At 39.5% G+C, this 23678-nt stretch overlaps 1 protein-coding gene across 1 annotated transcript; it reads left to right on the forward strand.

Annotated features, from left to right (window-relative positions):
- Positions 1-1974: 1974 nt before the first annotated feature.
- Positions 1975-23639, forward strand: EXOSC7 (exosome component 7). Its single transcript, XM_075143210.1, has 8 exons — positions 1975-2154; positions 3214-3315; positions 4013-4107; positions 9832-9997; positions 14427-14497; positions 19172-19295; positions 20242-20397; positions 23504-23639. Exons 1-8 carry the CDS (start codon positions 2098-2100, stop codon positions 23606-23608), a joined length of 876 nt encoding a protein of 291 aa, XP_074999311.1. The 5' UTR covers positions 1975-2097; the 3' UTR covers positions 23609-23639.
- Positions 23640-23678: the final 39 nt, after the last annotated feature.

Consider the following 23678-nt stretch of genomic DNA (forward strand, 5'->3'; position numbering starts at 1 on the left):
CCAGCGCTCACTGCCTCGCCAGGCATTAATGACGGGGTGTGAATTTTTACATTCCAGGTGGCTCCCTCAGGCTGGCTTTATTTCAGCCAAAGCATGTCATCCATTTACCATAATAAGATTAGAGGAAAAGACATTGCTTTGCCCTTGTTAAAAAAAGAAACCAAACAAAAAACAACTGGCATTCTTTTTGTCTGATAACCTTCACTGTTGCCTTGCGTTGGAGAAGGAAATTTGAATGCACTAGGAAGAGCCAGGGGATGCCTTCTGCCACCCCGGGGGAAAAACAAGCCAGACCTGGGCTACCTCAGCCTTTGGGAAACTGCTGTTTGCATGTAAACAAGATTTGCTAGCTGAGCCTCTGGACTATGCAAGAATTTGACTGGCATTAGGTAGACTCCAGGCTAGGATGGCAGAGGGGGGGAAAAAAAGAAAAAAAAAAATCACTCTTTCCTCACAGTTGGAACTGTTAACTGCTGTGGGCTAAGCCATGAGACGGGCAGGACTGGGAGCCAGAACATCATCTCCCCATCCTCTCAGTGGGAATCACAGGGTGCACATGCATTAATGCTTTATTTCAGATCAGGAATTCACTTTTACAAGGGAGTTTCTAATTTCTCCTTACCATGGTTTGGCTCACACTGTGGAATGCGAGGACACAAGAATCGCACCATGGGGTCAGACGAAGGGTCCCTCTGTGCTGGACAGCAGCATTGGCAGATGCTATTTAGGGAGAGCACATGAACCAGGCCCCTTTTCTGCATGGGCACACTGCCTTTGCCTGGCACTCTTCTTGGCCCAGGAAGGAGGCCTGGCCCTGCTCACCTCCTCAGGGTCAGCGGGGAGGGCGAGCTACCCAAGCCTCGGCTCCCAGCTCAGCCAGGCTCCACCACTGGCTCTCCCAGCTAAGAAGCGGTAAGTGATCCCCACGCAACAATCCTGGCGTGCAGAAACCTGACTCCTTTTGGATGCAGGAATGCCATGGGATGCATCCCAGAAATCCATCTGCTTCGTTCCGACTGCTTTCGGAGGCGCAGCCCGCTAATGGGGCCAGACCAGCGCTAACCCCAAGTAAAACCTCCAGAACCTCTCTCTTCCGGTTTGGTCTCGTCGCATTGCGCCGCCTGCTCGAGTAGGCACAGCCAGAAATGCTCTGTACGTTTGATTGAGCAAGGAGTCTCGGAGAGGAAGGCTGGAAACACCTGGAGAAACTCTGGCAATGTGGCATGTTATCCTTGTAAGCCATGGGTCATTCTCACCCAAGTAAGCATCAGCATGAAGCCAGGTAGCAACTTTTAAAATAATTTGAAAGTTACACGCAAGACCTGTGCAAAAAAGTGTGCAACTTGCAACATTAACTGCTCATTGTTACAAAACTTTCAATTAAGGCTGTCAAAAAAAACCCCCTTAATTATTGTTTTAACGTATAGCGTGGGTTTTTAATTACATTTCCCATGCTACTTTCCCAGGGATATCCGGCACAGGACCAACAGCACTCTCCTAACGAGAGCGCTTCGTTTCCTCCCTGCTCCTGCGCCAACCTGCCCCGTGCGCTGCACCTCGCTCGCACCTTTCTCTGAGGTAAAAACCTCTGCGTTTCCCCATATTCCTTGCGGGGTTTATCACCACGCGAGCCCTTCCCGAGCACTGGGGTATTTCCACAGCCTCCTTCAGGAGCTGTTACCGTGGCACAGGACGGGCAGAGCGGGCACTGCCCCCCTGGTTTACCGCCAGCGTTAGCTTCTTAAGGGGGGCGTTTTTCGGGACGCGGGGTGCTCAGCGGGTGCCACGTCCAGAGCGCTGCGCCTACTCCCTGGGAAAGCCTTCTGTGGGGAGTTTAACGGCTGCACACCCCACTTTGCCTTGAAGAAGGGGGAGACCCCGACGCCAGGTCGCCGCTCGGCGCGGGGAACGGCAGTGATGGCGACCCGGGCGCTTTCCCGCCTCGGACGCGCGGGAGCGGGGCAGTGCGCAGGCGCAGGGTGCGCCGGGGCCGGAGCGGCGCGCGCCTCCCCGCTCCTGCCCTCTCTCCCTGGTGTAGCGGCGGCGGCGCGCGGGCGCCGGAAACGGAAGAGCGGTGTCGCCCGGCGGGGGGAAGGCATGGCGTCGGTGGTGCTGAGTGAGGCGGAGAAGCTCTACATCGTGCATGGCGTCCAGGTAGCGGCGGAAGGTTGCCTTGCGGAAGGTCCCGCTAGCCCGGGGCGGCGTGGAGGCGGTAGCCTCCGCGCCGGGGAGCGGGAATTCATTCGGGCCAGCTCGGCCCGGCCCGGCCGTACCTGTGGCCGGTGGTGGCGTTGCCCTGTGAGGCGTGGGGCAGGGCCCTTCCCCGCCCCTCCGGGCTTGCTCCCTGTGAGCAGGTGTGGGGCGGGAACGAGCTACAGTGTAGGCTGCGGCGGAGGGAGGGAGCCTTCCATTACCTGGTGTCTCGGGGTGAAGTCTCTGGGGTAGTACTCATCCAAGCACGCTGAGAACAGAGCATCAGAACAGAAGGCAGGCTGAAAACAGGAGGTGGGTTTGTTTTTTCATTTCTTGTTTTCCTCTTTTCCCCTCTTCCCTTGCTCTTTCTCAAGTTTTTGCCGTGGCATAGCCTGTCACTAAGCTAAAGAACAGTGAGTGGACCGAGAAGGAAGAGTGAAGGACGTGTGGGGAGAAATGCCAAAGATAAAAGGACTGTATTTTCTGCAAAGTACAGAAACTGTATTTTACTGCGAAGAAAACTACTTTCATGGGGATGAGCTGTACAGTATCTGAGGGTGCATAATATCTGTTTTTGAAATACAAACAGATGAAAGCATTTGGAAGGCTGGTGGATTATTTTTGTCTGCTGGGTCCTAATTACATATATAAAAGTACAGAACTTGAGTATCCCAAGAAAGACCCATGTTGTGTTAGGTAAAGTACCTTTTAAAGCCAAGACCTTTACACTTTTGTAGTCTGACACTTTCTGTTGAAACAGGATGGAAGTAGTGCTGGAGTTCAGGTCTGTCTGCAGAGAGCTTGTTGCAAGCTCTACATAAATGAGAGGTGAATGGAAAAGTACAGTTGGTTCTGTGGTACTCTTACGTGAAAGTTAGTGATGAAACTGGGAGCTGTTGCTTTTACACTAATTTTACTGCTGTGTTTGGCATAGGAAAAGGAAAATTTAAAATCATGGATTCTTTTTTTACTTTTCATTACTGATTCCCTTAAGCACAATATATTGATGGTTGTTCTTAGGAGGACCTTCGCGTAGATGGTCGTGGCTGTGAAGACTACAGATGTGCGGAAGTAGAAACTGATGTTGTATCAAACACAAGTGGATCTGCAAGAGTAAAGCTGGTTGGTAAATTTCTTAGGGATCACGTACCTTGCTCATGAGGCTTCTGGTTTATGTGACTAGTTTTAAGATAAGCCGAGACTATTTGTAGATACGTTTGTGTGTGTGTGTAATAAGATGTGTGTATATATAGCACTAACTGAAACTATGGATTAAGGAAATAATGACAGGATATATAATTCATTCAGGTTGGCTTAACCTACTTGAGCTATTTAAGATGAAGTACCTGAAAAGCCTTCAATCTGAACTAATCTACCATTTAATCTTGTAAAAATGAAATTGCTGTTGTGCCTAATCACTGGAAAAAATAATTCTGTTGCTTTAGAGTGAAGCAAAACTACTTCTGGCATGTGTTGACTGTGAAGAAGATAAATATACTGTGCAATATTATAAAGGTTCTGCAGATACAGCTGTTTCCAGAACCAAAATGATAGAAAAAGTCATGGATATGAAGAGTGTCTTTTTAACCTAGAGAAAGCTGATATGTATAGTGATTATCTGAAGAAACTTCTTAGGCTTAAGGTTCTTCTAAAGCCTTTCCTTTTTTAAAAAAAAAAAAGCGATTTTAAATTCACTCTGACAGAATGATGGGTGCAGATAACTGAAAGGTAGAAATGTCAGCTTACCATAGACACTTAAATTAAACAAGTAGTTTTGTGAATATAATTCTAGTTGTGTGATATGTTTTTGTTTTAACAGGGACACACTGATATCTTGGTAGGTGTAAAAGCTGAAATGGGGACACCAAAATTGGAGAAACCAGATGAAGGTTACCTGGAATTCTTTGTTGACTGGTTAGTATACTAGAAGAGAAGGAAATAGATCTAATATTTGGAATAAATGACTAATCAGATCTTACCATTCTTCTGAAGTTTATACCTTCATTCCACTAACCCCCCGTAAGGGTCTGAGTAATAGAAACAAGTTATTCTACTGTTTCAATAGTGGTGAATGTTCAGAAACTTTCTGCTGGTTCTGCAGAAATAGGCAAAAAAAATAGGAGTTAAAGAATGAAATCAGGTTAAAAAAAAAATCCCAAATTGCATAGCATCACTGCAGCTGGAAAAGACTAATAGTTCAATTGCACATGCGTTTAACATGACTTCATAACTACAATGTCACATATCTTTTTTACAATTATAGAATAGTAAAAAATCTCTTTCAAAAATGAAGTATTCCAGAAGAAAAGAGTTGTCTGATGCAGATTGTACTTTAACTGTACTTAAAGGATTTTGCTTACTTTGTCTTTGAAAGCAGTGGAAAAAGTTTGAAGTTTGTTTTGTACAAAACCGTTTGTTTAAAAACAAATCCTCACTGTAAACTTCAGGTGCAAAAGTTAATTAGAAAGTTTAGTTATCATATTTATCGTTGAATCAGTATTTCATTAACTAAAATGGTATTTGTTTTTAATCATATTCCTGGCTTCCTGCTACACATGGACTGTTGCTTATCCTTATGGTCTTCGTAGCGCTTGATGTATGAAGGAAGCTAGAAGAAAACGGAGAGCTCTTGTTTTCAGGTTGATCTGAGTTAGCATAGTGACATCTCAATGTTATTCCAGACTGTCTGCTGTCTGAAACTACAGTATCCATATCTTGCAGACTTCCTAAAACTGTTATTTATAAAAAACGTGACGGGCTTTGGAAACCTCTCATAAAAGCCTTGGCATTGTCAAGTTAGCTGTTTTGCATGTGACCTTTTGTTTTATTTTTATTAACAACAAAAAATGTTGCTACTCTGACGTTAAACCAATATGCCGTTAGTAAAACTATGGTATGACAGCTACTAAGTGTATATCTGATAATCTTTCTGACCTAAGTGGCTGTATCTGCCTTAACGTTTGTAACTCTCTCACATTATGCAGCCTTTTCTAAGACTGCCTCTATACATCACAATGTACTAGTTAACTGTGGAAACTTATGGTTTGTATAGGGAAGGACTCACCTATGAATTAATGATTTGTATACGATTACTGTTCAAAAAATATCAGACAGGAAGATGGTCTTCTCAAATGTGGCCCTGCTGTTAGAGGGGATCTGAGCGTGACTACTTTATAAAACTTGTGTATAAAATATCCTAAATAGTACCCGCTTTGTTCTGGTGATTTCTATGTAAAGAAAGTCCAATGACAGCAGGGACATTTCCTTACTGAAAGAAGTGGTCTGTGGGGATGTTGCAATTCTGTGACACTTCTTTCATATGTAAATAAATGTTAGAAAAACTTTAACTCATTAGATTAATGTTAGGTTGTATTTTCTAACTGTTAATCTCTGTTTCATAAGAAGATGGGAGGGAGATGTGCAGCAATATTGTGCAAGTGGGATCTTGTCAGTTCTGGAAATAGGTAATCCTTACTTTCTGTGGCAACACAGACCAAAAGCCTAAATTTTTGAGAAGGGTAGTCACTTCTCACATGCTTGTGCTGTCAGTGAAAGGTGACCTCTAGCTTCCAGAAAGATCCAAAAGACAAAATGTGAAGTGGGAGCAGCTTGTTCTCTGTAAAAGGAAATGAGATGCTCTCAGTACTCTGATGCTTTTCCGGGCTGCCACTGGGTGGTAGTAACTGAGCATAGTTTGATCCACTGGATCTTGTGGTGAAGTTCCTGTGTGTTCTACTTCGCTTTTATATTGTTGAAACTAATAATAAAAACTCAGCCTGCAGTGTTAGCTATGGTTTCTGGTACTGCTGAAAATAATCGCTTGCTGGATCATGTATATAATTCTCTGCCCCAAAACTCCGTTTCTCTTTATTCTGCTCTGAGTCCTTATCCTGAAATCTGAGAAGCACTTTGAGACAGACTTTAATGCTAGTCTCTGGAAGAGATGATTTTTGGGGCACTGATTTGTGATACTAGAAATTAATTATCATAGAATAAGTCCATATCCGTACTGCCCATCAGCACTGGAGAAGATAGTAATCCTGGTCGTTGAAGTTGAAACACTGCTGTGTCCACTTTTCTCATGTTTGAGTTTTGGGGCTGTTCTAATACTGAATTGTTAGGGTTTTTTTGGTTTTGGTTTTGTTTTTTTGGCTGAAGCAAAGATTTATAATTTTCAAAGTGTAAGAAATTAAAAAAAGCAGACAAATGTGAATTCCTGAATTTTTTTTGTGGAATTAGGGAAGCAAGGAATATATTTGTCCAAGTCTAGCCATCTGTTCCTCCACTTTGAAGTTCAGACATGTTTTTGTTCCAGCTGGAAGAGTGGGCCTGTTTCAGTGGTGCCTGCATGGAAGACTGGATCAGATATGATCTTAAATATTATAGATGGAAAGCAGTTCTCCAAATCGTAAGAGATGACAGTATTGCAGAACAACCACATCAGCATGCTTTTAGGCGATCCTCAGATACTGTACTATTGGATTTTGTGGGGAAAATGTTAATTTAAAACAAATTTCAGTGCAGTCACTAAAGATATCACTTGAATAGTGGCTGCAGAAAAGGAACCTTTCCTCCCCTTCTTGCCCCTACCATAAACCTATTATCATGGCAACTACTCTTTGCAGAGGCAAGAGGCAAAGTAATGAGTTTTGAAAGAATGAAATGTCTTTACCATTTTTTACAATACTTTTTCCATTAAAGATGCTCTATAGTGGATTTAGCTTCGTTTTCAGAGAGAAATTCCATCTAATGCTTGAGTGAAAACTGTTTCAAACTCTGTAAGCGGATGTTCCTTTCAGATGGGAAGTGTAGTGACAGTGCCTGACCAGGCAAAGACCTGAATCAGTAAATCCATGTTGGTAGAGTTACCAGTTTGACTAGACTAAATCCCAACCCTTGTTAGCCCAATTCTTTGTAGGGTCATGAGCTTGAATATCATCATAATCATATTAACACAGTTAGACAGCACCTGGACCTAAATTCAGGGCTGTTTATGTGTCATAAACGTGATGTCTTCTGGCTGCTTTCTGGACGGGTAAAATATTGGTGAGGTGGTTAACTTACTGCTGGTTCTGAAACAGTGAATGTGCCGCCTGGTTTTAAATGATTGTATGCTTCTTTTGGTGCAAGAATAGAAAGCTAATATTGGTTGCTTGAAGTAATTACGGCTTTAAGTGAAGAATATCCTCTGTGTAATGAAGCTCTTGTATACCAGCAAAATAGCTGTAAGCTTTTGTTTAATTAACTGTTTTATCTCTGTTATAATTACTTACATTGTCGATTATAGTATATTAATGGCCTGAGCAATGGATGGGAAGTACTTAACTACTGTGAGGAAAGGTTTTGACTGCTAACATCAAGGGTTTTGAAAGTAGAGATCTGTGGTAGAAGCCTCACTGTGCTTTAGGAGTCTTCATTGTTACGCGATGTGACACTGAAATGGTTTTGAAAGTCTTTAAAATTACATTCTGTTCAGAAGTAGAAATTCTGTGCTCCACTTGGCCACTACTGAGTTCTTCTGTGCTCCGTAAAACAAACTTTTTGGCATTTTCTTTTGTAAGTGTGCTAGACGACCCTTTTTCGAATTTTACCCAATGTAAATTACTGCAAGTCTGTGAGCATTGGATGGCAGTATTTACCATATAGTTATTATAATAGTAACCTGCTAACATTGTTTTTTTCATTTCACTTTGATTGCAAGGAATTGAAGTGTTAAAATAATAATGGAATTAAGATGCAGTGAAACTTGCAATAATATTCCAATTGAGTCTCACGTTCTTCTTACTCGCTGTCAAAGACAGCATCCATTTATAATTAAAAACTACAACATTTGATAAAACTTCATGTTTAGACATAATAATGAGGTATAGACTGAGGTTTGTATAATTCTTTTCAACTTTATCATAGAAATCATAATGCTTGCATAACCATACTTTAAACAGGATGGTTTAAACAGAATGATCTAGTTAACTTGCATAAAAGCCGCTTCCATGGATAAGTGCTTGTTTAATACAACCCAAGGGCCTGACTTGGCATATTTCCAAAACTAAGTTATACTTAGATATGGTCCTATCTTACAAAATTATTGTCCAATATTAACGTAACTGCAAATAATACTATGTGATACTTGCAGCACTTACTCACGTGGCAAGTGTAGCTTGGAAACATAGGTCAGTGCTTGATTGGCAGTAATTTATTTATTTTTTTAAGCATGTGTAGTGCTGTCTGGTTATAGAAGCAGCAAATAGCTTCTATAAAATTCAGTAGCTCTTCCTGGCATTCTGAGTTTTCATCAGTTCTGCAAAAGAACAAGTTGGGAGAATTACTGTGAGGTAAGGATTTCCCTTATAGGCGCTGCAGTCTTGTTGATACAGCTCACTTGATGGTTTAAGTCATACCTAGATAATGTGGATCTTTAGTTGTTTTTTTTAAAAGTGAAGAGATTATATTCCAAGACTTTGTTTTCTGCTGTATGTTTGCATTCCTGTGGTGTTCCTGTTGGAAGGGCTAAGAGTTTGTATCATCGTATAAATACAAAACATACATGAGAAATTGGCCAGGAGAATACAAGGCTTTGCTGTTACAGATTTTGAACATATCAAGCTACTTCTGTGGAACTAGCTCCTTTCCTATGTTCTGTAATGATAAATTAATTTGAGGGAGGTCTAACTAGTTTATTTAAAAACAAGATCTGCAATCTTTGCCACAGGTCCACTCTTGAGAATCCTCTTGCCCTCCCTATAAACCAGAGGTTGGGTTCAGAGTATTTTTTATTTTGCTGTATATGCATCTCTGGACCTTTCTGCTCTATTTCATTGTGACTTGGAGGTGGGGGTTTTTTTGCTTGGTTGGTTTTTTGTGGTTTGTGGGGTTTTTTTTTGTATGCCTGTTTTCTTTTATTGTTAGAATTTTGTTCTTAGCTGTGTACAAGGCCTCAGCACCCAAGGACTTTCTTGCATGACTGCTCATAAACAAAGTTTGTTATGTTGGAATCAGGGAAGTGAAGACCACGCACTTTTGTCAGATCCCTTCTGGAAAAAATGTTCTTTAGTTGCTGCTCTCCATAAGATGCAGTTGCTGAAAATAATGAGCTGCTGTCTGTAAGTGGCTTGATAGCAGACAGTACACTCAGTAAAGAAATTACCAATTAAGGTCAGGCAGTCATGTCACTTCAAAAAAAATGCATATTCTACTTGTCATATCATCACATCTTTCTCTTCTTAGCCACTCTCTTATCTTATTAATTTAACATTCAACTCTAACAGACTGTCTTGTTAGCTGCTCTGAACTTAGTACAGATTTCTCTCAATTTTTTATTTTTGAAAGGATTGAGATGATAGAAGATGAGAATGCTTAAGAAATAATCCCTGAGAGAATTGACCAACTTTAATGTTGTAACTTGGGAACTGAAGATAGTAGTGGAACTTAATTAGTATCAGAGTTTGTAGCAAAATGTAGGTATATTATCTGCATCAAGACATTTTCTTATGCAAAATGGAAATAATTTCTTAACAGATAGGATGCTTATTCTTGTACAAATAAATCCTTAGATATTTCTAATATTTTATATTTAAGAAATGTTCTTTGGGTCTTGGCTGCTTCAGAAGTGAAAGTTTTGTTTTTTTTTTCTTTATCTAGTTCTGCAAATGCTACTCCTGAATTTGAAGGCCGGGGAGGAGAAGAACTTGGCACAGAGATAGCAAATACCCTCTACAGAGTATTTAGCAGCGAGAGCAGTGTAGACCTGAAATCACTTTGTATTAATCCCAGAGAGCACTGCTGGGTTGTCTATGTTGATGTATTGGTAAGTAAGAAAATGAAAACTAAGATTCAAGGAGGTTTTTCAAGGCGCTGACTTAGCATAACCATATGTATTTTCATATAAAAAAAGCTTCTCATAATGTGATATAATGCTTCACAGCATGGATGGCCATTTTCTTGTGAATCTATCTATAATAGTTAATCACTACTTCCAGCTTGCTCTTTTTCTACTCTTCTTGATGCCGCTGCTCCACTGCAGAGCTAATAAAACACTGAATACTCCAAATCTGTCTCAGATAAAAATCAGTGACCTTATACTGACAAGGAAATTGCCACTAAAGAAGGCTAAACGTTTTTCCAAGCTAGATATAACAGCAAATGTATCATTCTAATGAATGTAAGTTAGCATGGGTGTATGTTAGCCCTAACATAACTGTCCATCCTGTCTACCTCTTTGCATTATTATCAGTATTAATTCAGTAAAGTAAAATGGAAACTTTTCTGGCAAAAGTTATGTTTGGCCTACGCACTTTTTGATGCAAGTTGTATACATGTATTGAGTGTAGAAGAGAAATTGAATATTTGTTCCCATTAAAAAATGGAAACTGAATTTTATGCATAAAAATTTTGTGCAAACAGCAGCTCGATTTCCAAACTATGCTGTATTTAAAGCACTCTGTCATGGGATTTTAATAGAAGTCTGCAAATCAGACTCTCCTGAGCATTATTTCCAATTCTTACTGGTCCAAAGTTAAGTTTCTATTTGTCAAATTTGTAACTGAAAATATGTTGAGGGATCTTACTCACAGGAATCCATTAATGTCTATGAAATGATTTGCAAAATGTTAAGCTGTATTGCTAAAAAACCCACAAATACAGCGTTTTGTTAAACAAAACAGGAACATTCAGACTAAGACCTAAATAAATGTGAAAATTAGTCCATTAGGTGTTTAAAAAGCAGTAGCATTAGCCTAATTATAGTAGATATGGCACATACCGTGACTTAGTCTGCATACAGAATGATCAAATATATACCACTGCTGAGTGCTTTAACAGTCCTAGTCACCAGCTCAATGGAGCTTGTCATAGTTTAATAGAGAACAAAGTGTTAGTACTGAGAAATCACACCGGGGCCTTTAGTTAGTAGGTAATTACAAGCAGAGGTACAGAATATTAAATGTTATGCTTATGTACTGCTTAACATTTCATAAACACTGCGTAAGCAAAGACTTTCATAAAGCTGACTGCTGCAGAAGTAGTTCCATATAGCTTTTGTATGAGGTATAACTGGTCATTATTTGATTCTTCCTGGACAAATTTGTTGATTGCCCACAGCTACAGAGAAAAACAGCTTTGGTATTTTTATGCTACTAGTTGTATCAGAATTATGAACGTCAAGATCTATGTTATGTTACGAATTTTACATTTAGCTTTGTTTACAGTACCAATAAAGAATCTGTTGTAGGTTTATAATTAGGGCTCTAAACTTGATGAGTCTTTTTAATGTCATATTCTGCAGGGATTTTGTGTGTGAGCCATTGAAGAGCTGCTGGTATAGTTAGAACAAGATGCTGTTAACATTTGTCTCTTATTCTGTTCCCCCCCTCTTTTTTTTTCCACCCCAGACCTCTGTATTTTCACATTTTTGAGGTATTTGTGCTATTTCCTTTTCTAAATAGAAGACATGTATATCACATGTGATAGTTTATAGTTGATGTTGGTGCTTGATACCTACAGATTTTCCTGAAGCCACTCTTGCTGAATCATTCCTATAGAATCCTTTTTTAATAGTACATGGTGGAAGCATGATGCTTTTGCTAATGTAAGGTACTACAAGTCATATCATTCATCAGTTGAGGCAGGCAGATTCTAAATATAATAACAATGCTTATTGAGAGTCCTTTGGATGATGTTTTCCTTCAGAATTCCTGGAAATTGTTCACATTGGTGTTTGTGTTCATAGTTAAGTTGGAGGGAAAATAAGCCTAAATCTGTCGTAAGCCTGAAGCTACATTGTGGTCAGGTGGGAAGGTACTTGTTTCAAGTCTCTCATTCGAAAAGACAAAAACCCAGAAAGGATGTTATGAACCCGGAGATACTGCATTGCTATGTAATTTAGCCGTGCGCACTTTGATCGAAGCATCTATATTCAGCTCCTATGTGTAAACAAAATTTGAGATATGCAACCTCAAAAGAGAAGATAGTATATTTTGCATAGTCATGCAGCTTATTGATTAAAAACATCTCTCAAATATTTTTCTAGTGGTTGGTGTACTTGGGAGGTGCTATAATTGTGTACAGTCAGACTGGAAAGAAAATAACTTAAACTATACACACTACAAAGATGCAGACATATGCACACTTACAGATATGTGTCAAAGGTCAAGAATACATATCTCGAACTTTCAAAATACATGGATTCTTTCTTAATAATAGAAGGCCTTCCACTTCCAAAGAGTAGCTCATGAATGTGGAGATACGTGGTACTGCAAAATTATAAGCCTGTTCTCACCATCTCTGTCTTTCCCTCAATTTCTTTCCCCTTCTAAGTCATTGATGTCAGAAATAAGCTATTAGGCATTTTTGAGGGTGTTTTTGATACATGCAGAGCGTTCTCCACATAATTTGCCCCTGTAGTGCTGAGCAAGGAGAATCAAAGTGTGCAATCTCTTTTCATTCCCTACCCAATCACAATACATTGTGTGTTGGGGGGGTGCATTAGGTTCTGTTGAAATTTTAGCAATTCACTACTGAGCATCCCTCAGAGGATGTCCTCATCTTTTCTATTTCCCCCCAGTTTGGAGGAAAAAAAAACCACCACTAGAAATCTGTCCTTTTGGAGGAAAAACGTCATTGAAAAAAGCAAGGTCTACAATGTTTCCTCTTTTTTTCCACCCCCAATAACTTTTTCATTTGTGTATCAGTGAATTAAAAGCAGTTCTTTCTAAAGACTCCTTTGCTTCTCACAACTCACAGTTGTGCAGATTTTCTTATTCCTTTAAAAAAAAAAAAAAAAGAAAAAAAGAGGGGGATTTCAGTACAAGGTGCTTCAGCTGAGAAGAGAGTGTTCATTTCTTTTTGGAGGAATTGTTGTACCATGCTTGATACAGGCTGTGTTCCTAGCCTGTAGGCGCCACTGTAATACAGATAAGGCTTTAGAACAGCAGCCTGAACATAAGCGTAGCAACAGTACAGGCACATCCCATTATTGTGTTTTAGTAACAAAGATATTGTGGGGCTTATTGTGTTATCCAGTAAAATCCAATAATGACTGAAAATGGCAATTTAACCTCTCTGTATCCAGCAGCTGTTTGCAAAGAAATAATTTGATCACCTTTGTATTTAGCTTTCTATCCCAACTTTTTGTCATTCTTTTTACACAATTCAGTCTGTCTTCATAAAAATAAACTGTCTTTCCAGAATATCTGATTTATGATTCGTTCCCAGTGCGGGAGTTTATCTCATTCTTAAATAGATTTTGAAGAACAATCAATGCAATCAGTGTTGCAAAACTTGTTTTGCTCTCATCATACAGCATAGATTGATGTAGTGGAGAAGCATCCATATGTTCTCGCTGAAGTAGTTTCAAATGCTTGCTGGGGATATGTGTGTGTTCATAGAATAGTACTGGCAGCTCAGAGTGGAGCTTGTCAGAGAACTAACACTAGACCATGGCCAAATACATCTTTGAGTTGTCTGTCAGCCTATAGAAGGTATTGGTGGTTATGGGAGCCCTGCTTTTTTATATAGTGTGCAGTGCTGCTGTTCTCCTGATCTTCATGGGAAGAAACTAAGCTAGACTCCCTCCACACACTTTAATTCAAAGGATAGTGATATCAACAAGTAGACTTTGACATCAGGATTTCCTTAGATCCTTTTCAGCTACTAGACAAACCTGCTGATGACTCCTTTTCCATAAGGAATAGGAAATAAATCATGATGCGCCTTCATAACTATACCTTGTATAACTAGCTTTTCATACCATGTTCTGGGTGACAATTTGTGTTGCTTCTTTGAAAACAATTCTACCAATTGGGTTTGTCCAGCTGATATTTTAAAAAGACTTCTCTTTGAAATAAAGTATAGAAAATGGATTGGGTTGATTTAACATCAAAGAATGAATGTGGTGAGTTTATAAAAAGTATTCTGGTTATAGTCTAGTTCAGAGCCTTAGCACAAGAAAATTAAGAACAGTGGTTTCATTTCAGCTGTTACTATTAAATTCTATCATTAACTTTATTATAAAGTGTGTTAACTCTTCTGTTTTGAGTGTACAGTACAGTTAGCTGAAATCTTAATTTCCTATCTGTTGTTTATTTTCATAGGTAGATTTTAAAGACAACTTTGTTTTTTAAAAACCTGTTCTGGTTCTTAATTTTGTGCCGTTTCAAGTAGGTTTAAGTGAAATGAAGACTTGGTTTAAAGGCACTAGCCTGATTTTCTTTTAAAGAGATTCTTTTTTTCCTCCCCAGTTATTGGAATGTGGTGGGAACCTCTTCGATGCAATCTCTATCGCAGTGAAGGCAGCTCTCTTTAACACAAGGTAAAGCACAGATCTCATTTCATGTGAGTGGAAGCGGCATGGGAAGTGAAAGAGAAGTACTCTCTGTGAGCTAAGCATTTTTAATACTTAATTATTTAAATAAGAAATACCCAAGGCAACTTGCATTCAGATACAAGGCAGTCCGTTTGCATGCAAGTAACATGCACTAATGACTTCAATTCGGTTTCTAATAATCAAGTGTCATATTGCATTATATGCACAATCAGGCTCACAATATAAATTTTGTTTCGTAGCCAGATCCAGAAAAAATTGTCTTGACCATATGGTTTTGTTGCAAGTAGTTGGAGGCCCTTGTGTTGATGCCTTGTGGGTTTAAAATAAGACGTATTTACTGATATGTGATGCTCCTGAATAAGAAGCTCTCTGTCAATGTGACCACTGATTTGTAACTACCCCTGTTTTCCCTCTTCTGATGTTCTTCCTTATTAACTGTTAGTCTAGGGTTCTTTTTAAAACTAAGAGGAAAAAATGGTGGTGAGAGACTGTGGGGAGGGGGAAATGATGTGTCTTTAAAAGAACTTTGCCCCATGCATTTTAATTCAAAGAATGGAAGAACAAAATCTAGTAGAATGAATGATGCAAGTGCTCTATGTGTGTTTTAATGGTAACATTCAATAATATTTTTTCTAATGTTTTAATCTTCTTGATCTGTTGATAAAAGGGAATACAGAGTTTTCTAGCACCCTTGAGAAAGAAACTAGTGAATGGCTTTGCTAAAAAACTTATGTAGCAAAAGTAGCTGGAGGAGATGCAAAAGTTAGACTCTTACAGGCATAAATGTTTTGAAAGTGGATCTCAAATTGTTCTTCAGCTGTAAATTAGAGATCTGCTAAAGTCACTGGCATAGTTCTGGCTTATTCATCAGGGAATCAGCACACAGTCCTAGAGCTGGAAAAGTACGTGCAAGAAGAAAAGGAAAATATGCTTTTGAAGACAGGCAGTATATGAGGATATAAACACTTCAAAAGGGAATAAGGGAAGAATCCATCTAAGACTACAACTTGTATATATTGCTGAGAATTTTCCCATGTTAATGAAGTTCTCAACAGTAACTTTTAACAGTAGATTGTTTTTGTAGCATTAAGAAATATTGTCACAAATGAACAGCTCACAAAAGCGTCAACAGTACACTAAAGGAAAAAATGCCTATGTATCTGTGTGTGAGCTGCCAGGATGCAAAAGTCGTATAGTTAAAACAGTTGCTCCCATGTGAGTTGTTTTGCAGATCCAAGGCACGTACTTTATTTACAAGATAACTAGGTCTTTTTCTTATTTCATCCAGAATCCTAGTTCTGAATAAAGAGAGAAAATCATATAAAAAGTAATATAAATAAATAAATAAAAGAAAATCTGTTGCTTTGGGAATATGGGCAACATGGAGAGTGTAATTGTTTTAACGATCTGCTTTATTCTTTGGAAAACAGTATCTTTCCTATAATCTTTAATCTGTGGGCAAGCATCCACAGTCTTGTGGAAGTTGGATATCAAATCAAAATGTGGTACAGTATGACATAATGCAGAGCCTGTTGATTTTTGACCTGTGAAAACCCTGTGTATTGATTTGAGCAGGGAATGTTAGTATGTCTAATCTCATATGAGCTTAGAAAGTCAAGAGATCAAATTCAAAGTGAAAACCTGTTGTCCTCATTCACTACTCCTCTCCCTTTCCTTTGATACCTACTAAGTTTTTTTTGGATTGACACAAGATTGTTCAGAGTAGCTGCCCACTCTCCATGAAATATTATTGTCCCAGCAAGACAAGGTGTCAGTTTGAAGATCACTTCAGATGAAGTGTTCTGAACTTCGCTTGACATGTGTGTCCCTGTTTGAGTCTTACCTTTCATAATCTGTTTACAGCCAGGTTTTTGTTATAAGTGTTTTCGGATCTTTGTCAGCCTTGACTGCAGCCTTGGAACCAAGAGCAGGGAGCTCAAGCTGCTGTTTTTTTCTTTGAAGCTACAAATTTTCAAATGTTCAGATAGGCATTTGAAAACCTCAGCTTCATCCTTAAAATCTTGCTCTAACCATTTTTATAATAGCTAGGGACTAAGTAAATGCTTAGTCCCTAGGGCTAAGTAAATGCAAAATTGTAACTTAAAGAATTTTACGCAAGAATTATGGGATTTAAATCCTTTGTATGTCTGACCTGACTCATCGTATCCCCTTCAGGCATGGAACAATGACAATATGGCTGTTTTAGGGGGAACATTTACTCATTGGAGTTTTGTATTCTTCATTATGTTCTAAAAGCTTTATCAAGATCATGTGCAAAAGATAGCAGATATCAAACGTGCTTCTTAACTGTGTCTCCAAGGTGCGTAAGACTGGATTTATCCATGATCAAAGTAGATACAGCAAAATGTGCAAGTAGCTACTGTGTCAGGACTTAGCATTAAACTTGATCCTATGGAATGTGCCTACTTGCAACTGAGGCAACAGAAACTAGGCAAATTACAAAAGCTACAGAGTTTATAATACAATAGCCTTGCGGATGTCGTGGTTTTTTGCTGGGCAGCATGGTAGAGGCAGAACTGGTGCCTGCTTGCAAGGGTAGAACTGGTTTTGCAGTTGTGAAATCTGGGTCTGCAGCACACAGAAAATAGCATTGTTTGTTATGTGACTAAGTCCTGCTGTACAGATTTCTGCCCTGATTAGTTGCAGGAATCAAAACAGAAAAATAAAAGTTGCAAAGTAAACATGTACAGCAAGTTCTTAAGATAAATCTTCGTAAGCAGGGAGAGGAAATCTCCAGTTTTCTGGAAATGCTCTTTGTGCTACGCTCTCTTTGCCTAGTTTGTCTGTGTATGTACGTCCTTTTTATGCAACTATGATGCTTGTGTCTGATCAACTATCTTTTTGCCTCTGCAATAGTTGTAATTTATACCTCTCTCATCTATTCTTGGCCAAAACAGCTCTTTGCAGGGATTTTTCAGGTATTAATTCTGGCAACTTTTCTTGCAGACCAAACGTTGCTCTGGTTTCAAAGCTATTTTAGGATGGAGTTAAAAATTGTATAATCTCACAGATTTTCTTGAAATCTTCATTCTCTTTTAAGCACTGCTCTGGCACATACACTTCTTGTCTAGGCTGTTGTCCAATGTTCTCCATTGTCCTGTGTACCTAGAGGGTTAGTCACCTTGTGACTTTATTCCATCAATTTTTAGTGGAATATTGTTAACTTAAAAACAGGCTTTGATGCATTTCCAATGAGTTGTTATGTAACTCTGGAAAGCATTTTGAGTTTCATTTCAGGAAAAATTACACATCGTAGTTGTTCTGCTTACTGAAAGTTCTAGTTTTAGCTTGGCTCAGGCCAACGTTCTTGTAGAGAATTAGTTCTCACTGAAGCAGGGTTAGCTGTTGTGAAGTACTCGCCTCTCGGACTCTTAGCCACAAATAACTAAAATACTTTTCCAGGGAACAACAAAAATCACTTTGCCTTGGAGGGGGAAAAGTTCACTAAATCAATCCCTATCTGCTCCTCTTTTAAAAGAGGTTTGATACAAGATGTGTAAAAGAATGTAACCTCCAGAGTCTAGTTACAAAACACAAACACTACTGTAAAAGTACCAATATAAAAACAGATTGTGGTTACATTCCACATGGTTAGTGAAGTTAGCTTTCTAGGGACGTCTTGAAATATTTTATGTTTTCAAGTGCAAATGTGTAAAAGTGAGAGCAGTGTGGTTCAACTGAGTGTGGGTTTTACTGGCCAGTAAAGCAAAGTCTGTCAGTCAGTACTCCATCCTAGTGGGCGCCTGGATAAATGAGGGTATATAAGACACTGAGGTTCTTGGCTTCTTGAGATACCATCTTCTACTAAATTGTTTTAAATGACTTTGTTAATTGTGCTAAGAAAGCTGCATTAAATCATCCTGTAAAACTCCCATTAAATGGCTATAACAAATACAATATATGTATCACTGATAAGGAGCCTGTCTAGCTCATTTGTGAGAGAGCTTGTCACTCACAATTGAGAAGAAAGCATTTCTTGGATTTCTGCCTGGGTTTGTATCCCTGGTGGTTGCTTTTGTATATCTGTCTTTAGAACAGTAGAGTCTTCTGGCTTCTTAAAAAATGAGAATATCTTGCCAATCTTCCCATCTTGCTAAAGAGAAAGGATTTTACTAATGCCATCTTTTTCCTTTACCCCAAGTCTCCTTAGTGTCATTCTTTCTTGAACAGCTTTACTACTTGTATTTGCTACTGATGTCACAGCTTTGCCAAGCAATGGCATTGCTGTAGTTCTGACAACTTTACTGTTATCTGCAAGGTTGGGAACCACAGTACAAAAGGATTCAGTCTTCGTAATTTCTCTCCTGTACGTCTAGACAGATATATAAATAATTGTTCAGGATTGCATTGTGCAAGTTCCAAAAGAGTCTGTCCCTGTATATTAGTGTAAAAACCAGTTCAGATTCTAACGATTTGAATGATGTAAATATGATGGTCTTATCCTAAATATCTTCCTGCTTACGATGTTTTCTTTCTAGTCTCAGTGAGTGAGTTGTTAATACTTTAATAACTTTCTGGATTTTTTTTCTAAACATTTAGCCTCATTTAGAGGAAAGGGCATTTCTTGGAGTTGAAACTGTATGATACCTGTATTCGTTATCTGTTCTGGCAATGACTTTGCACATTTTGTTTCCACAGAATACCCAAAGTGCGTGTTCTGGAGGATGAAGAAGGCTCTAAAGAGATTGAGCTGTCTGATGACCCTTATGATTGTATTCGACTTAACGTGGTTGATGTGCCCTGCATTGTCACACTAAGCAAAGTAAGCCTGACAAATTTCTGACCTTCTACCTAGAGACTTCATTTTCTATTAACTTCACCTGCCGTTTATTTTTTCCCTAGAGATAAAATCTGTGTTACAGAAGTGGTCAGTGTCTGCTATGTATATATTTGTTCATCCCTGGCCTCCTAATTAAGAAGAACTTTTACCAAATAAGTTTTTTTTCCCACCTCTGACTTGCAGATTTCCACCTGATGCATTCTTAAAATGCATCTTCTTGCATGCAGAATAGTTGTTTTATTATTTTTCATCTACTCCTCGCTCAACATCCAGAGCAGCGGATACTTCAGTATGTTAAAACAAATGGGTATTGTTGTGAGGCACAGAGGCTGTGTGATCTGCCTGGAGTTACACAGCGAGTATGTGTTGCTGGGGACAGAACTCTGTTTTCACGGGTGCAATACTGTCCTTTCCTTTCAAACAGGTTTTTGTTTTCCTTTTCCATATATAGCCCACAACTCATGCAGTTGATTTGCTGGATGTTGCATTTTCCAGTGCGAGTTAGTGATTTGCTTAGTTACCTGGAAGTTTGTCTGACATATCTTTTAAGCAAGTTTCATAAATAGTAGAAAGGCCACCACTGAAGTGGGGGCTCACCTGAGTCTCAGGGCGTGTAATTTTGACATAGCGGGAAGGAAAATCCATGCTTGGAGTTGAGGGGAAAGGGGAATCTGGGGTTTCATATAGATGAAAGGGTGGTCAGAAAGGAAAACAGTGTGAAATAGCGACATGCTTATCTCACCTCTGTTGTGTATGCACGCATAATTTGGGGTCAGAGGCTATTTTAAGTACTGTGCTGTCAAGTCAGTCACATGGTATTAGGATGGGAGGCTGTAGATAGCCACAGAGCTACTACTTACAGTTTAACTTCTTAATAAAGAGCTTAGACAACTGCAAACTAATATGTTGCTTTGTCACTAACTTACAGATTGGATATAGGCATGTGGTGGATGCTACCCTTCAGGAAGAAGCCTGTTCTTTGGCCAGCCTGCTTATTTCTGTGACCAGTAAAGGTGCCCTCACTTCTATGAAGAAAGTGGGGAAAGGTAGCCTTGATCCTGAGAGTATTTTTGAAATGATGGAGGTAAGGAGTTTTGAGCAGTTACTGAATGAACTGGAACTTGAGTGTATGAAAAGCTGCAGTAAGGACTTTAAGAGCAGAGATCCTGGTGCCTTTATTAGGTGCACAAGGAACTTGCTGAAGTTCACAGACAGTTCCTTTGAAACAGAATCTAATATGAATGGAAGTTATCTAAAACTTTCAGATGCCTGAAATGTATGGTACTCACGGTTGTTTCAAGTCAAGTACCCCACAGCTGTAAGACTGCAAAGCTTAAGTTGGTAAACCTTGAGAGTATTTTCAGAGAACATGTTCCCTCTCTCATTGTTTCCCTTAAAGACTGAAAGAGCAAAACTTCTAACATGGTAAAGTCCCTATAGAAGTAGAGATGGTACTTCCAATTGCTAGTGCATGGTGTTCTCTTCTATCACAATTCATTTGTTCTGTGATAAGCTTACTGTTCTCATTTTACTGTTGTTTTTCTTTGCTCCTTTATTGGGTTTCTGATCTGCCCCTACTCCATGGAAATACTAGTATCTGGATGTTGTTCACATCCACATAAGAATTCCATTTTAAACCTTTTTTCAGGCTCTTCTTAAAACTGTCTTCCAGTATAAATTCTCATGCCTGGGTTTGGCCTTGAGCATGAGGCAGAACTGAGTTTTGAACTTAGAGTCAGAATGAAAATTAAATACTTCAAACTGGCTCTGTTTCCTAGAGATCCAGAACTAATTTCAGCATGGCTGTAGTGAGAATTGCAGGACTTGGAGCCAGGTTTGAAAACAGTTGATCTCAAGTGGAAATTACACACTGAGTATATATGGCATTTCACTGTTGCATGATGTCGATCCAGAGTGTTAATATTGGTGGTACTGGTGGGCTTTTATTTGCATCCAGAGGGGTCACTTATCCCCCTTACCATCTGCGTAGATCTGCAGCGGGGGGGGTATCTCCAACTTGGCATCATAAAGAAACAAAACTTCCTATGGACATCTGATGTGTCTTCCTTGATGGATTTTGAGTCCAGTTCTAACTAAATGTCATAGAAGACTTGAGATTTTGGGTCTAGGGCTGCTACAAAGAGATGGGTGCTTAAGTTAGATACAGGTTCGTGGTAGAAGCTGGCCCACATGCAAATTATCTGCAGAAAGCTTTGATTGGAGCCTCTATTTTGATCACAGATTCCACTCTACAGTGAGCCCTAAATAGGAAATGAACTTCTGCAGTTCCATTGTATAGCCTACCCCCAAAGGCTGTGGTTGGGATTATATAAAGCTTATTTAAATACTAGTCAGAGATGCATATGGAATGTAACCATGGGAAATCTTCACGTCCTACTCTGCTTAAGAGCTTTAGTGAACTTGGCCCTACTTGTTGGTGGAAGGAGTTAAAAGCTTAAGCTGATCACCCAGTGAGTTGTGGTGTCTCTCACTTGCTTTGGAAGAAATCTTCCCTGCTGGGTGGTGAGCAGTTTGAAGGAGTGAGGGATAAAGCTGATGAGAAGAAACCAACATGTTTTCTGGGAGGTCAGAGATTATTTGTTTGGCCCTGCCTCAAACTCAGCAGCCTGATTAGGATACCAAGAAAAATAAAAAGGCCTGGGAATGTCCAGTGGAGGAGCTGCATAACCCTTGCTTGACACCTCCATTCCCTAATGATTTAGCTGCAGGTCAGAGTGTGTTCAGCTTTCTCTGCCTGGTAGAGAACAGATGTTCCTAGGACATATCTCTTAGGAAGGCAGCTTCATGGGAAAGTTTTGGGAAGCTGCCAGCATTAGGCTTTTTTTACTGAGTTTATGATCTGATCCATAAGAGAGGCAAGCAGGAATAAAATGGCAAGAGTGTTGTGTGTTGTGTCAATACGAAAGCTCTGCACAGTTCGAATTCATTCACTTTGACCTGGTGTGAGTGATGATGTCCTATGTTTGAGAAGAATGCGCAAAGTATATCACCCCTTAGGATTCTAGACTGCTGCTGTGATCTTTGTCCCAGTGCAGAGCTGTAACCATTCTTATGTGTGCCCCCCTTTATTTAGCATGAGTCATACTGTCTAGGATTGACAGCTACCCTGCTGCATCAAAGCTCTTTCCAAATTTCCTTTGGTACTATGGGCCATATTCTGTCACCTGGTTCTTCAATTAGAAATGTACCTTATTTTAAGGTTTGTGCACCCACAGTGTCGGCAGTTGTCATCAGGTGAAAGGGAGCTTTGTGGTCAGCTGTATGGCAGGCATAGGCTTCATTGCATAGATCAGGAGCTAATAAACTCAGTTTAATATAATCTGTCTTTGGCTCTTTAGAGACAGGTGGGCTCTTTTCATCTCTGTATGGAGTCAGTATTTCAGGTCATTTAGAGAAACCCTGGGAAAGCTCTAATAGGCACCACTGCCTTAAAATCTTTGTTGTAGCATTGCCCGCTGTTTCCCTGTCCTGCAGCTTCCACAGTACAATTGTGCATGTGGGAAGAGTAGAGGCTGTATCGGAGCTAATCCTGGTGGTTTTCCACTGCTGGACTTTATTTCTGTAAAGAAAACCTTCTGTTAACTCTCTAAGGTCTCTGGACAGTACAGAATTGCACATCATAATGAAGGATCTGCCCACAGACTGATTTGGTGATGCAGCTGGTGTGCATTTTAGGCTCCTCTGGCCACATGAAGGGTGTTGAGCTGGTCTAAATTCAGTCTGCTGATTGTGAACACATTCAGAAGAGTTTACTGAACTTTGTATTAGTAGGCTGCTTTGCTGGTCAGGTATCTCTCGCCCTCTGACAGCTATCATATTGCATGTGCATGTGCTGGCTAATTTGAATGTGTGCTTGTGCCTGATGTGAATTTAATTTGTATTCCTGGGTGATCCAGCAGTGCACAGATTTGGTGTTAATGATCATGGAATGCTTCTGTGATGAATGGGAGCACTGCCTTTATGTGTACATTTTTGCAAAATGTAATCAAATTAAAATGAAACTTCCACCACCATTATTTTTCTTAATTAAAAGCATATTTTTATAATGCCAGCTGGTATATATTAATCATGAAAGGGAAAATATTTGTCAAAAGGAAGTGTTCCATGAGCCTTGTCTTCCTGTTTACAAGCATATCTCTCAGATTTGTTTTGCTTTCTTTGCATTGCAGATGGGAAAAAGAGTAGGCAAGGCATTGCACATAGCCCTGCAGAAGATTTTGGATGAAGAAGAGAGTTTGGGGACCTCACGGCAGAAAGTTGGATTTCTAGGATGAGTTTTTATTAAATGTTCAATATTGTTTTTAATTGATCGTGCAATCTTGTCAGTTTGTATATAGAAAAAGG

Source organism: Calonectris borealis, chromosome 2 (genome assembly GCF_964195595.1).
Source record: "Calonectris borealis chromosome 2, bCalBor7.hap1.2, whole genome shotgun sequence".
NCBI classification, from domain to species: domain Eukaryota; kingdom Metazoa; phylum Chordata; class Aves; order Procellariiformes; family Procellariidae; genus Calonectris; species Calonectris borealis.